At 42.5% G+C, this 16,237-nt stretch overlaps 1 protein-coding gene across 1 annotated transcript in view; it reads left to right on the plus strand.

The window, feature by feature from the left end:
- LOC115135302 (sorbin and SH3 domain-containing protein 1-like) overlaps positions 1 to 10,884 on the plus strand; it is a 73,672-nt gene extending 62,788 nt beyond the window's left edge. The window contains 12 exon segments of the mRNA XM_029669843.2: positions 576 to 661; positions 922 to 1,095; positions 2,837 to 2,883; positions 3,251 to 3,365; positions 3,813 to 3,938; positions 4,208 to 4,402; positions 4,639 to 4,918; positions 4,921 to 5,195; positions 6,925 to 7,023; positions 7,823 to 7,869; positions 8,241 to 8,347; positions 8,611 to 10,884. Coding sequence (XP_029525703.2) covers positions 576 to 661; positions 922 to 1,095; positions 2,837 to 2,883; positions 3,251 to 3,365; positions 3,813 to 3,938; positions 4,208 to 4,402; positions 4,639 to 4,918; positions 4,921 to 5,195; positions 6,925 to 7,023; positions 7,823 to 7,869; positions 8,241 to 8,347; positions 8,611 to 8,678 — 1,619 coding nt within the window. The 3' untranslated portion in view covers positions 8,679 to 10,884.
- The last annotated feature ends 5,353 nt before the right edge of the window (positions 10,885 to 16,237 follow it).

Raw genomic sequence — 16,237 nt, forward strand, 5'->3', positions numbered from 1 at the left:
GAGTCGCCTCTTCACTGTTCATTTCTCAGAACAAGAATAGACTGGCGAGATTCAGAAGAAAGTACTTTGTTTCTGAACATTTTGAGCCTGTAATCAAACCCACAGAGGCTAATGCTCCAGATACTCAACTAGTCTAAAGAAGGCCAGTTTTATTGCTTCTATAATCAGAACAGAAGTTTTGAGCTGTGCTAACATAATTGCAAAAGGGTTTTCTAATGATCAATTAGCCTTTTAAAATGGTAAACTTGGATTAGCTAACACAACGTGCCATTGGAACACAGGAGTGATGGTTGATGACAATGGGCCTCTGTACGCCTATGTAGATATTCCATTAAAAATCTGCCGTTTCCAGCAACGATAGTCATTTACAACATTAACAATTTCTACACTGTATTTATGATCAACTTGATGTTATTTCTTTCAAAAACAAGGACATTTCAAAGTGACCCCAAACTTTTGAACGATAGTGTATATTACAGATATTGAGAGCAGCATTATTGATACATTTTGTTATGTGAAAATGTTCAATCACTTGTAAGATTTTCAGGACATAATGAATTTATTTTTCATACTAGATTCAGACTCGTCCCAGGCTTTGACCCAAGGAGACCTTGGTGACGGCCAGGATGAGGTGGTTAGGAGACGCCATGGAGACAAAGAGGTAACATTTCTTTATAGTTTTCAATCATTTCTGAAATGTTTAGTTTCTAGTCATCTCAACAAAACCTGATAGGGCTTCACACTCTTTTTGAACAAGAAATAGAACTCAAAACGTTTCAGTGTAAACTAAAATGGTGAAATATTTTAACAATTTTAAAATCTTGAAAATGTCAGTAGTCCTCACAACTATTCATGTGGCATACAAGAACAAGTGAAATACAAAAAAATGTACTGGCAGATTATGCTGTGTTTCCCTGACAGAAAATCCTGGAAGAGCAGCGGCGGCTGAAGAGGGAGCAGGAGGAGGCTGACACAGCATCGAGGCGACACACAGGAATCGTTCCCACCCACCACCAGTTCATCACTAATGAACGCTTCGGAGACCTGCTCAACATCAACATCAACGACACAGACAAGAGGAAATCCGGATCAGAGGTACAGTACAGTACCATCCCTCTCATTGTGCAACATGACAGCTATTTTGGTGGTGTGTGTGCGTTAGTGGTGCGTCAGCTGTTTGTTCACACGCACCCGCCCGCAAATGCCAGTAACCCATCGGCAACCTTCCGACTACTGTATGTACTGTATATAGAAAAAATATATATATTTTTTTCTTCATAAAGGTAGTGTACTGGGCCTTTATTAGTCCTGTATTAGCGGGCCAATATACCCCCCCCCCCCCCCCTCGCCCCAACATAGGGGAGCACAACATAGGTAAGCAGATCATAGGCTAGCATTACTTGCTTGGACAAATAGTTTTGATCCCTCCCCCGTTATGTTTCTGGGACATATATTATCATCATGATAAACCTGCTGTTCACTGTGTATTCCCTGGCACACATTTAAAAGGGAAAGGGGGATACCTAGTCAGTTGTACAACTGAATGCCTTCAACTGAAATGTGTCTTCCGCATTTAACACAACACCTCTGAATCAGAGATCAGAGGTCTTAATCGACATCTATTTCTTTTCCCAGGGAACAGTGGGTTAACTGCCTTGCTCAGGGACAGAACGGCCAATTTTTACCTTGTCAGCTCGGGGATTCGATCCAGCAACCTTTCAGTTACTGGCCCAACGCTCTAACCACTAGGCACTACGTTTTAATCAGTCAGCTTCCTCTATTGGCAGTGCTCTATCCGTTTGACTGTAGCCCACAGTAGCCCAGTATTTACCACCGGACAGAAACACAGTCACAAGAGCTGTTTCACTCAGATCATTGCTAGAATATTGTCAGTGGATCAGGGTCACTGAAAGGGCACAAGTAACAACCAGATGAGCTCAGAGATTAAATTAAGCCACTCAAAAACATTTATGCATTTGAACTAATTACCATTGTACGTAACCAGTACAAATTAGTACTCTGGATTATATTTGTTTATGTTTTTATTCAGTTTTGGAAGCATATAATAACAAAGTTAGTGTTAATTTCCAGTGCGTTATAAGCGGTGGAGAAGAAAACAAATGTATATTGCAACTGGCATGTACAAGTGACATGTGTTTTTTTATGAATCAACAATGTCTTACTACAGGGCAGTGGTGGGAAAAGTACCCAGTTGTCATACTTGAGTAAAAGTAAAGATACCTTCATAGAAAATGACTCAAGTAAAAGTTCAAGTCAACCACTAAAATACTACTGGAGTAAAAGACAAAAAGTATTTGATTTGATGATTTTATTAAGTATCAAAAGTCAATAATGTGTGTTTAGTGAGCCCACCCGATCAGAGGCAGTATGGATGACCAGAGATGTTCTCTTGATAAATATGTGATTTGGACCATTTTCTGTCCTGCTAAACATTCAAACTCTAATGAGTATGTTTGGGTGTCAGGGAAAATGTATGGAGTAAAAAGTAAATGATTTTCAATAGCAATGTAGTAAAGTACAAGTTGTCAAAAATATAAATAGTAATGTGAAGTACAGATACCCAAAAAACGACTTAAGTAGTACTTTCAAGTATTTTTACTTAAGTACTTACACCAATGTAACAGGGTATGAAGATGAGGGTATAATAGGACTGTGAACATAAACCAGAAGATAGTCTTGTGTGAATCTTGCAAGCTAGCATGCAAGACCAGCCTGAAATGAATAACCATCGTTCCGTACATGTCACAGGGCATTGGAGTCCAGTCTCCTTTATCCATGCTTATTTTCTAACAGTCCTTGCTTTGTTTGTTTACAGAGAACTCCAGCCCTGGCTCGGTTTGACTTCAGAGCAGAGACTCTAAAGTGGGTCAAATTCATTGGCACACATACCATAAGTGATTTCAAGAGCATGCACAAAATACATTTAAGCTGCAGTGAAATATAAACACTGGTGTGTTGTAATCATCACGTGACTGTAACATGTGGGCCTATGTAACACTTGTGTGACTGATGGTGGTTTAGATGAATCTCCAGTCTCACATAGCAATTTACACGTGGGGAGACGTCATTCTAAGTCTTTGAGTGAAACATTTCAAGTGGGTGATATTTCTGAAGTACTTTGTCATATTGCTCAGATGCCTTTGACATTTTGCTCATATTGCATTTGGAAATGAATGCATATTGTTGAATCCAATAACTAACCTATGTTTGTTGTTGCCCTTTTTTTCAGGGAGTTACCATTTCAAAAGGGAGACATTGTGTACATCATTCGACAGGTGGATAATAATTGGTTCGAAGGGGAGCATCACGGCAGAGTCGGCATCTTCCCACGGAGTTATGTTGAGGTACAACCACTTCCTGTATTTTGACTCAAAATGAACTCTGACCTTTTCTTACTAGATGGAACTCACTATAGTACGGTACAGACTGATGTGCCAAACAGATTAGTCAGTGCAGGGTTATTATGATACCAGTCAGTTCATCAGGTTTATGACACCAGTCAGTTCAGAAGTTTAAGTAAGAGTCCCAGTAATGATATTCACCGGAGTCATGTTCAGTAAGAAGAAACTGTTCTGAAACAGAGTGAAACAGGGAGGTGCTACCTGAACATGTCCATTAAAAACACAGATATTTGTTTCCTGTCGCAAAGCGTTTTTCCCACAGTGTGCCCTCCCGAATGTGACACTGGTACCTTGCATTGACTTTAACTGATAGCCTCCTAAACTTGACACTTGTTTCTGGCATTGAAGTTGACCGATGCATTTTGGGCTTTGTGTGTATGTTTGCTCCAGCTCCTTCCCCCCACGGAGAAGGCCCAGCCAAAGAAGAGTGCCCCAGTGCAGGTGCTGGAGTATGGAGAGGCCATAGCCCGTTTCAACTTCACAGGGGACACGGTGGTGGAGATGTCATTTAGAAAGGTAAAAAGAAGAACGTTTTTTTTAAAAAGGTATTGAGCTTAGGAGCGGCTGAAACATTTGTTCCTCTTTTTGCGTAATGCAAAATGGAAATCGCAAAGTGTTACAACATACAGTAGTAACATCATAGTGTTATGATACAGGAAATACAGTATGCTTAACATAAATATTGTGCATGCTGGTGTTTAGTTTGTGCTTGATGTGATGTTATTCAATGCTATGCATCGAAATGTGCGATCATATGAGCTAACGGGATACCAATGTGTCTACAGGGAGAGAGGATCATCCTAATTCGCAGGGTCGATGAGAACTGGTACGAGGGCAAGGTCTCCGGTTCCAATCGCCAGGGTATCTTCCCCGTCACCTACATAGAGGTGCACAAACGACCCAGAGTCAGGAATGGATTGGATTATCCAGACCCGCCCATTGGCCAATCACCTCACCGCAGCCTCAATGCTTCCCCTCAGGTAATGGCACACTCTCTTGTAGAGCTCAGTCTGTCCAGGAATACAACCATCCCAAACGCTCCAAGTTTGTCTCTTTTTAAAATTTTGTTTACTTTGGAGCTGTAATATTATTTTTCTTTTTCTTTATTATTTGTGTTAATTTTTTGCTCATGTCTAATGTTTCATCTTTCCTTTCCATTTCTGTCCCTCGTCCTCCCCTCTCTCTCTCTCTCTGGATGGTCATTTTGGTCTATAAGCTGAACCGTGTCCGTAGCAACCGGCTCATCTCGTCCCCCCTGTCCCTCCCCCACTCCCCCCGCCGCTCTGTGTCCCCCGAGGTCCACGCCATCTCCTCTGAGTGGATCTCCCTGACCATAGGGGGTGCCGGCCCCCCTGCTGCCCCAACCCCTCCTCTACCCCCACTCCCCTCTGTGTCTTATCGCTGGGGCGAGTACCTGCCCCCTTCCATGTCCGCCAGCCCCGTGCCCCCCATCTGCGGCAGCCCTTACTGCATCTCCCCAATGGCCTCCCCTTCCGCCTCCCCCTGCCCCCACCCTACCCACCCCGCCCTGGCTCAGCCACCCCTTACCTCACCTTCACCCCTCCCCAGGGGGAGGACTTCCTGCTCTCCCCTCCCTCTCCTCGTCTGTCCCGCAGTCTGAGCCCCTGTGGGGGGGTGGGCCTGGAGAGCTGGCTGACAGGGGCCAGTCCCTTGCGCATCCTGGAGAGGGATTTGATGGAGGGGGAGGGGGCAGAGGGAGACAGGGGCACTGGATGCGAAGCCCTGGGCTGCTGGCGAAATAGCCCTGCAGAGGTATCTGGCCTACTGCATGGTGTGCAGTGTTGCATCTCAGGCTCAATGTGGCTGGAACTGGAGGTCTCACCTCCATGAGCCACGATAAGAGGATGTTTCCATTGATGATGCCTCTAGATAGATAATTGTGCAATAGATAGTGAATGATGACTAACTGTAATGTTGAACTAAAGTTGACCCTCCTCCAATGCAATCAGCAGAGCTTACACGACTCCTGTGTCATATTTTGGTCTGCATGTGTTTCTGTGTGTGCCCTACTCACATGCACATGTTTGAGTGGTAAATGATCTCCTCAGGTGTTTGGAATGAAAACCATGTGCATGATTTGTATTTTTGAAATGTGTTGAATGATTCAGAGATGTTGCAGAATCTTGACCCCCACCACTATAGCATCATCTCACTGGGCACAGACATCAATTCAACCCTCTATTCCACGTTCATTGACATGATGTGGAAACAACATTGATTCAACCAGTGTGTACCCAGTGGGATGTTGTAAAATTTTAACGATCAAGATTGATTTGGGAACAATGCGAAACAAGTGTATTTTATAGAACATATAGATGTGATTGTTTTTTTAATTATAGAAAATTACTTTTATTCGAGAGACACACTACATGACCAAAAGTATGTGGACACCTGCTCGTTGAACATCTCATTCCAAAATTAATATGGAGTTGGTCCCCCTTTTGCTGCTATAACAGCCTCCACTCTTCTGGGAAGGCTTTCCACTAGATGTTGGAACATTGCTGCGGGGACTTGCTTCCATTCAGCCACAAGTGCATTAGTGAGGTCGGGCACTAACGATGGGCGTTTAGGCCTGGCTCGCAGTCGGCGTTCCAATTCATCCCAAAGTTGTTCGATGGAGTTGAGGTCAGGGCTCTGTACAGGCCAGTCAAGATCTTCCACACCGATCTCGACAAACCATTTCTGTATGGATCTCGCTTTGTGCACGGGGCATTGTCATATTGAAACAGGAAAGGGCCTTCCCCAAACTCCAGGCATCCGCCAAACCCATATTTGTCCGTCGGACTGCTAGATGGTGAAGCGTGGTTCATTAATCCAGAGAACGAGTTTCCACTGCTCCAGAGTCCAATGGACGGCGAGCTTTACACCACTCCAGCCGATAGTTGGCATTGCGCATGGTGACCTTAGGCTTATATGCGGCTGCTCAGCCATGGAAAGGCATTTTATGAAGCTCCTGATGAAGTTATTGTGCCCTACGTTGCTTCCAGAGGCAGTTTGGAACTCAGTAGTGAGTGTTGCAACCGAGCACAGTACATTTTTATGCGCTTCAGCACTCGGCAGCCCCGATCTGTGAGTTTGTGTGGCCTACCACTTCGCGCCTGAGCCATTGTTGCTCCTAGAAATTTGATGAACTGACTTGTTGGAAAGGTGGCATCCTATGACGGTGCCACATTGAAAGTCACTGAGCTCTTCAGTAGGGTAATTCTCCTGCGAATATTTGTCTATGGAGATTGCATGGCTGTGTGCTCGATATTATACACCTGTCAACAGCGGGTGTGGCTGGAATAGCCGAATCCACTAATTTGAAGAGGTGTCCACATACTTTTGTATGTATAGTGTACGTCTCACCAGGAGTGTGAATTGACTTCCACTGCAATTCTGTTTACAGCACACACGGTTGAAAATTAATTGCGTCCTGTAGACATGAACTCCTATTTGTGTTCCATGCATGAGTCTAATGTGTGTATTGTTCCTCTTACAGCTGGTGATGAATGAGAGTGACTACCATGGTAGAACCTCCAGGAGCCCTGTCATGTTGTTTGACATCCACGACAACAACATGAATGCTAACTCATTTGCGGTAAGGTGCTGGTTTGCATGTCGTGGGCTGACGATACAATTAGAAAACGTATAAGTTTGATATTTCTGGATTAGAAATATGCGGTGGGGGTTCGTTTTCTCGATGATCTACGGTGGTCGTTTCCTTTAACTCATCAATGTCAAGATATTCATTTAACTTCACGTCATCACTTAACAAATCATTTATACTAAACCGCGTCACTCAGCTTCCGACTTTTATTTCGATTTTCTGCAAAAACGAGTCAATAAGATTAATATGACAGCATTCTTGCATGACCTTGCTGCCATCTTTTCCTCTCCATTGGTTGTGCATGTCTTCTTTTGAATGTTATCAGACGTTCACTAATATTTCATTGTGACTGTGTACATTCTACCTGCCACTCACTCTAGTGTCTTGCTCTTCCATGCGTACCCCTTTGCCCGGACTCCAACACGATCTCTCCTGGTGTTTCACGGCTTTCCTGGTTTTTCCTGGTTTCTAACGGACCCTTCTCTTTCTGACTTGCTACTCACCGGACCCCCTACCTTTCTTCTTCCTGTACGTCCTCTAAACTCCCTGCCCTGCCCCTCTCCCCAACTCCATAATCTCTCCTCCTCTTCTGGGTTGACTGGGAATTCTGTGGAAATTCTCCCTCTGACCTGACCACTGTCACTAGGAAGCGGTTTGTAATGAGATCATGAATATAGCTGAGACCTCAGTGAGGTACTGCAGCACCCTCTCCCCCCACCCCCATAACTCTGTCCTTCACAGACTCCTGCCCCCCCTTCACCCCAGTAAACAATCTCTCATCATTTCCCAGCAACCCCAGTCCCACAGCCCGGAGCCGAGTCGTCTCAGCTGTGGAATGTGAGTATGGCCGCCTGAAGTCTGTCCCTACGTCTAGTCTTAGCTCTGGGTACACTGGTTACTGTTATACTCTGACTAAAGAATTCAAAGCCCCAGTTCAAGAGTCATGTTCATTAGGGCACGCAACGGAAAAAGTTTTTGAAAGCTTTGCAACGGAAAAACAAAAATGAGCATTTTGGGGGGGGGGGGGGGATAAATCCCAGTAATCCCTCTGTTTCAGTTGGTTTCAATCCGTTTGGTGCCTAATGAAATTGCCATTTACCAGACCAGGACCTGGTCTGGTAAATACATTTCTTATATCGTTTTTGATACTATGTCTCTCAAGCCCTTTTATGGTTGTATTTCTGACTTTATGTAGTGTTACCCTACAGTTTCCAGGCTTTGTACTGTTACGTGCCACAGAATGAGGATGAGCTGGAGCTGCAGGAGGGAGATCTTGTCAGCGTAATGGAGAAGTGTGACGATGGCTGGTTTGTTGGTATGTGCCTGGGGCCTCAGGATAGATTGCCCGAAGATATAGTCATTATCACTGTGTCACAGCGTGTCACATACATCCATATAAGGTTACAGCAGAGTCACAGCAGAGGGTTAATCTTCCACGTTGGTCATTTCTCAGAAATTCTCACATGGATGTTCAAGCTCATAGAGTTCAATAGAGTGCCCAACTTACATTTGTTCTGCCTGAGTAGGCACATTTGAGTGCAAAGACTAACAATGTGGTTGTTGTTTTTTCATTCTCAGGTACCTCAAAGAGGACCAAACAGTTTGGCACGTTTCCAGGAAACTACGTGAAAGAGGTCAACTTGTAACCTGTCAACAGACATTTATAGTGTGAGAAGAACCCAGCTCTAACCCGTGGTTACCATTCAAGTATTTGGGAAGGCATTACTATTGCGCTTGATTGTTTCAATTAGGATAGTCATTCAGCCAGGTGAATATGTTTGTCTGGTGTAAGTGATCAGTTTGGTGTGAGGTATGTTGATGTACATGAGGCGAAGACAGGAGGAAGCTTTGCTGTTGACTCACTGCCCAAACGTCAGTGTGGTGTATACGTACTCCAACCATATCCCACACAGTACATGGGCTGAATTTATAATATCCTATTCTGACAATAGAACTTTTAGTTTTAAAAAATCCTCCCAAAATGTCAGCACATACAGACTACGTTATAAAATGAGTTTGCAAAACATTATGAACACCAGATTAGACTGACCAGGTGAATCCAGGTGAAAGCTATGATCCCTTATTGATGTCACTTGTTAAATCCACTTCACATCAGTGTAGATGAAGGAGAGGAGACAGGTTAAAGAAGCATTTTTAATCCTTGAGACAATTGAGACATGGATTGTGTGTATGTGTGCCATTCAGAGGGTGAATGGGCAAGACAAAAGCTTTAAGTGCCTTTGAACAGGGTATGGTAGTAGGTGCCAGGCGGACCGTTTTGTGTCAAGAACTGCAACGCTGCTGGGATTCTTAATGCTCAATCTGTTTCCCGTGTGTTTCACGAATGGTCCACCACCCAAAGGACATCCAGCCAACTTAACACAACTGTGGGAGGCATTGGAGTCAATATGGGCCAGCATCCCTGTGGAACGCTTTCAACATGTCCCAACTCAATATTAGGAAGGTGTTCTTACTGTTTTGTACACTCAGTCAGTATTCTTGTACAGTATATATAGTAGCTGCGGTGTGTCATTGTGATTGTTAACTACTATACAAAGTATTTTTTGAAGCGCATGAATGTCTATCTACAGTATATGGGGGGTCAGCAGCAGAGCAGTTCATGGATCAAGAGAGTGGATCTTATAACTACCATGATGGTATACGAGGGCTCAAATGTGTTGTTCATGAGCTAGAGAAATAGGAGCTGTTATTCATCAGCTATCTTTCAGGACCTTTTTTGGCGAAAGCATTTTTCATTGACTCTGAATGCGGATACATACATCTGAAGGTCGACATGACATGCTAAGCCGTCTAGAAGACTCATGTTTTTCCTAGGAAAACCCAGTAACTAGTATTGTTAGACATACCATGGAGGTATCAGGCTGTATGTGATGGCACATACTTGGACAGGGTCCAACAAACCATATTCCTTGATTCGAATTTTGAAAACCCATTGACCTGACAGTGAACTTCTTTAAAAAAAAATGTTTTTAATTATAGAATCGTGGAATGGCTTGGTTTCATTAGCTCAGAATGCACTGAAAACTATAAAGCCATGTTTGTGACAATGTAGTCAATGTAGGCTTGTAGTCTTCATAAAATAGCCGGGCGTTCTTACCTCAGTGTAGTCCAAAAGCTTCCAATGCCGTTTTAGTATTGCCTTTGTTTTCTAACCAAGGTGTGTCCTATAATTCGAGTATGTTCGTGTGCATGATAGAAATCTGGAAATGCTCAAACACGTTAGCTAATATTAGCTCAGCTTTCTGTCAGCTGAAGTGATTAACACAATCAGGAAGACTGGTTGTGGTATGTACATGCCTGATTAAGACAGATCGTGCATGTGTATGAAGGCGTGTATGTGCAAGCAAGCTTTTATGCCTATGTGTCACACATCTCTTATCAAAAATGATTTTCTGTCATCTTGTACAGCATATCTGTCCCGTAAAATTAGAAGTAACATTAGCTGTCTGATCTTTTGTGATTCCTGTGAGGTAGCTTGGTGGCAACTATACTGGCTCCAGTGAAACCACAGGACAGGCGTGGTGTGCCACTCTTTTTAAAGCACTTAACTTCCGCCCCGAGGTCATTTTTGAGCTTTCTCCTCACACTAATTGTATACTAATTCATTTGAAGTTTAAAAAGGCCTTGCGTGAACTAACACTCGCACTTTACTTTTTTTCCCCCCCTTACTAGCGCTGACTTTGCTGATAGCTACTTTATTGAGGAAAAATGTACTTACTATGACTGTGATGTGTGGTTGACCCACCTAGCTATCTTAAGATGAATGCACTAACTGTAAGTCGCTCTGGATAAGAGTGTCTGCGAAATGATTAAAATGTAAATGTAACTCTTTGTTTGAGTAACGATTGATTTTCATTTGTGAGCATTTTACTTTTTACATTTGACAAATTATATATCCCAATATTGTTGGATACAGGGGCCTTTTATACACAGTAGACTATGTGTAGCCTCAGTGTAGCATCTGAGAGTGCTAAGCTATTTAAGAGCATTAAACTACATCGATGCCATTATTATTTTGAGGCCAGGAGGTACAACCAGAAAAACATTACTCATTATCTTCGAGCTGGATTGCTCCCTCAGTGAAGATTGCTTTGAATTCGGATATCAACGCATTGAAACAGTCTTCCTGTGAGGACAGAGGTCCTCAATCTGAGAGCTACATCAGATCACTATGCCGGTAACAGCCACCATACGTCAGAATATATCCTGAAAACGTAGCAGATTGAAATAAGAATGTATTGTGTTGTGGCAGCTCTACTTTCTTCTCTCTTACTTTGTGCGTATCTAATTATTCCTCCTTATGCCTCACTGCTATGCGTTCTTCGAAGGAATCCTCAATGTCATGAGTGACTGGGTTCACGAGGCCAATAGAATTGAAATGTGTTTCTAAGACAAAAAGAAGTATATCTGTCATAAGACTATCAACATCTAACTAGTATTATTACCTTTATAGTAATACTTAATCTACTTAATGATGACTTATGTTAAATATCGTTTAAAGCTATTAATGACATGTTCACATTGTCAGTTTGAAGTGACTAAAATCCTATTTATTTGCATATCCGATTCAAATCTTTTCTTTGTCCTGCAGTCTGAACAGCCAAAAACCACATGGAATCTTGATATTTCTAGCCACCTTTCGAAGGTGGTTTGAAGTCAGATACATATCTGATTCCTGGCCATGTAACTTGTGTCTTAATGGTCGAATCTGATTTATTTGCCCCCAAGTGGTTTTTAGACTGTTATGTGGCATATCTTGTTGCTTGCTAGCTACTTTGTTGACCGTTTGACAAGAACATGTGGTAACTAACTAGTTAACTTGTTAATTGTTTACAAACAAATGAGTGAATGTTCTAGAAAGCTTAAACAGCTACCTAGCTAGGTAGTTGGCTGCTGTGGCGAGCCCCAAAAAAAATCATTTGTTTTGAAAGTTGCATCATCTTATCCTTTGAGGCTTTAAACGTGTTCTTACACTGTAACTTTTAAGCATTCAAAGTAACTGGGAAACGTCCATGTCAGGAATTGTTATCAACTTAGCTTGCTACATAACCTTCTGAGTGATAGGAAGCACGAGCACCACCACCAATCAGCCTACACCACTGAGCACACACCATCATTACTATGACAACTAGCGTAGCCATGTCAGCAAACGACTGCCATCTGAACACACACACATCCGATCCGATCCGAACTGATTTGAGCATTGAGGCTTTAGTGGCTGCCACCTATCATGTTTACCTTGTGAGATATTTAAGTACAGTTCTGCCTGTTTACTCATCTGTCAGTTGTACTTGAAAAGGAATAGAAGCTTCACTCTGTCAAGCTGTTACAGTGTTTGTCATTGACATGAGACAATTACAACACCCGAACATTCAACATCATTGTTTTTCCCTAGCTTGTTAACTGCCAATTGCCAAACATTGATGAGAATATAGTCTTGTGTGACAGTTGTTTTAACGAAACCAGTTACATTGTTACATTACAGAATAAGGTCCAGGGACAATCGAGTACGGAGAGGTCTGTTCCATCTCACACTGACTGTACGATAGACTTTGGCAACAAGCAATCACTCTTCTTGTGGTATCATATCATAGCCTCACAAGTCCGTGTAAAATGTTGATGGGATAATGTGCTCCGCGAAACATCGCAGGATGTATGAATGTATGATTGTGGAGTACTGTATAACACTAACCAGGATCAATGCTGTCAGCTTGAATGAACATGTAAAACATTAAACAGCCTGGCACAATAAGAATTGTAAATATGTATAATAAAGAAGTATGGAATGCAAGCGATGGGAAAAGTCACATGAAGCTCTCTGTTGTTCCCGAGGGATTTCTGGGGGGGGGGGGGGGCAAAGCACAGAGTGAAGAGTTATTGAGCACAGACCGTTTTGATGCATATGATGCAACGTTGCGCTGCCATTTTATGAGGATCGTAAGGCCCTTGTGTCAGATGCAAATTGTGCCTCATTTTCATGAGCTTTTATTGATTATCACAGAAATGTATCCATATGTCATATTTAAGGATATTACTATTGTTTTCCCTGTTGTTTTTTTTAGTATTTGTGATGGGAGAAGACATGTACTAAAGAACATGATAGCTACTGGATTAAGTGTGACACAACGCTTCAAATAAATTATTAATCATCATAACTATGTGTTCATTAGTTTTCCCGAGACGCTCAACCTGCAACAGGTTTTGTTTGTTTGCTTATTTTTTTGCGGTGCTGTTACCATGTCAATATTAAAATGAAGACAACACTATTTGCTGCTGTGATATTATTATTGATATTTCGGTATTATGCAATATTTAATAAACTATATAAAGCATCCTGAAGTACCATGTGTCTTAATGTCCTGTAGAAGGTCTAACTTTGAAACAACTGAAATGTTAAACTGTTTTACAGCCATTTGTACACATTGTTTGACTTTGGCTTATTCTGATTATTTTTTCACAAACACATGCACACCACAGACTCACAGAACAGGTAAACTCCAAAAAAGACATGCTGTGACCTAAGATGTCCTGGGTAACACGGATCATGTAATGAATTATGGAGGCGACAGCACAGTCAGTAATGAACAGATGTTTGTTTAAATTATCATGGAAAAGTAAACAGTTTTGGCTACAGGGTGGCCGACACCACCAACGACATCCCAATTTAACCCCTGAGTGAAAGTGATCAATGCAGTAAAAAAGGTTTTGTATTGCTATGAAGAAGGTAGCTAGCAAATTGTTCAAGCGGAAATCAGCAGTTGAAACAACAATAAAGCGTACTCCACAGCCCTCTTTCGGTATAAAGCTGAAGGATGAGGCTGGAGAAACGTAACCACTCTCAAATTCAGAGACAGAGCTAACGATGCAAGGATTGACAATCCATGATTTCACAATTATAGTTTCAACTGTGTTTTGAGGCTATCTAGTATTTGTTTACAAACATTGGCATAAAATAATCTTATATTTTTGGGTTCTGATGGGGTACGCCAACTAAACTATAAATGAATTAGAATCAATGGGTACATATCATTAATTTTATATCATAAAATTACATATCCAAAAATGAATGTAGCAACTGCAGATTGCCCCTTTAATGCTATTTTGTCCGTTTTTTGCATTTGTAACTTATTTTTAAAACTTATTTTGTACATAATGTTGCTGCTACTAACTCTTATGACCGAAAATAACTTCTGGGCAGCAGAACAGTGACTACTCACCTCGAACTGGAAGAATCTTTTTCCTTTAACGAGTCCGACGAGAATGATATACTGCTTTCCCGGGAACAGGCCCAAATCCCTGTCATTTGCGTGAAGAAAAGACGGAGATAAAGGGGGCGGAGGATAGCTGCCTTCTGAGAATTCATAAGCGAGCGAGTAAACTCCCACTGCCATCCGTTCTATTGGCCAATGTGCAATCATTGGAAAATAAAATCGACGGCCTACAATCAAGATTATCCTACCAACGGGACATTAAAAACTGTAATATCTTATGTTCCACCGAGTCGTGGCTGAACGACGACACGGATAATATAAATCTGCCGTGATTTTCCATGCACCGACAGAACAGAGAAGCTACATCTGGTAAGACGAGGGGTTGGGGTGAGTGTCTATTTGTCAATAACAGCTGGTGCGCGATGTCTAATATTAAAGAAGTCTCAAGGTATTTCTCACCTGAGGTAGAGTACCTTATAATAAGCTGTAGACCACACTATCTACCAAGACAGTTCTCATCAATATTATTCGTAGCCGTCTATTTACCACCACAAACCGATGCTGACACTAAGACTGCACTCAATCAACTCTATAAGGACATAAGCAAACAAAAAATTGCTCATCCAGAAGTGGCACACCTAGTTGCCGGGGACTTTAACGCAGGCAAATTTAAATCTGTTTTACCTAATTTCTACCAGAATGTCACATGTGCAACCAGAGGAGAAACTCTAGACCACCTTTACTCCACACACAGAGATGCATACAAAGCTCTCCCTGCCCTCCATCTGGCAAATCTGACCATAATTCTATCCTCCTGATTCCTGTTCACAAGCAAAAACTAAAGCAGGAAGTACCAGTGACTCGCTTAATACAGAAGTGGTCAGATGGTGCGGATGTTAAGCTACATGACTGTTTGCTAGCACAGAGTGGAATATGTTCCGGGATTCATCCAATGGCATTGATGAGTATACCACCTCAGTCATTGGCTTCATCAATAAGTGTATTGACGATGTCGTCTCCACAGTGACTGTACGTACATATCCAAACCAGAAGCTATGGATTACAGGCAACATCCGCATTGAGCTAAAGGCTAGAGCTGTCGCTTTCAAGGAGTGGGAGACTAATCCGGACGTTTATAAGAAATCCCGCTATGCACTCAGACAAACCATCAAACAAGCAAAGCTTCAGTACAGCATTAAGATTGAATCCTACTACACCGGCTCTGATGCTCATCAATTTGGCAGGGCTTGAAAACTATTACAGACAACAAAGGGAAACCCAGACGCGAGCTGCACAGTGAAGCGAGACTACCAGACGAGCTAAATGCCTTTTATGTTCATTTCGAGGCAAGCAACACTGAAGCATGCACGAGAGCACAGCTGTTCTGGATGATCTAGCCGATGTGAGCAAGACCTTTAAACAGATCAACATTCACAAAGCCACGGGCCAGATGGATTACCAGGACGTGTACTCAAAGCATGCTGCGCGGATCAACTGTCAAGTGTCTTTACTGACATTTTCAACCTCTCCCTGACTGAGTCTGTAACACCTACATGTTTCAAGCAGACCACCATTGTCTCTGTGCCCAAGGAAGCAAAGGTAACCTACCTAAATGATTACCACCTCGTAGCACTCACGTCGGTAGCCATGAAATGCTTTAAAAGGCTGGTCATGGCTCACATCAACAGCATCCTCCCATATACCCTGGACCCACTCCAATTCGCATACCGCCCCAACAGATGCACAGATGACGCAATCTCAATCGCACTCCACACTGCCCTTTCCCACCTAGATGAAAGGAACATCTATGTGAGAATGCTGTTCATTGACTACAGTTCAGTGTTCAACACTATAGTGCCCACAAAGCTCATCACTAAGCTAAGGACCCTGGGACTAAACACCTCCCTCTGCAACTGGATCCTGGACTTCCTGATGGGCCGACCCCAGGTGGTAAGGGTAGGCAACAACATGTC

This window comes from Oncorhynchus nerka, linkage group LG10 (assembly GCF_034236695.1).
Source record: "Oncorhynchus nerka isolate Pitt River linkage group LG10, Oner_Uvic_2.0, whole genome shotgun sequence".
NCBI lineage: Eukaryota > Metazoa > Chordata > Actinopteri > Salmoniformes > Salmonidae > Oncorhynchus > Oncorhynchus nerka.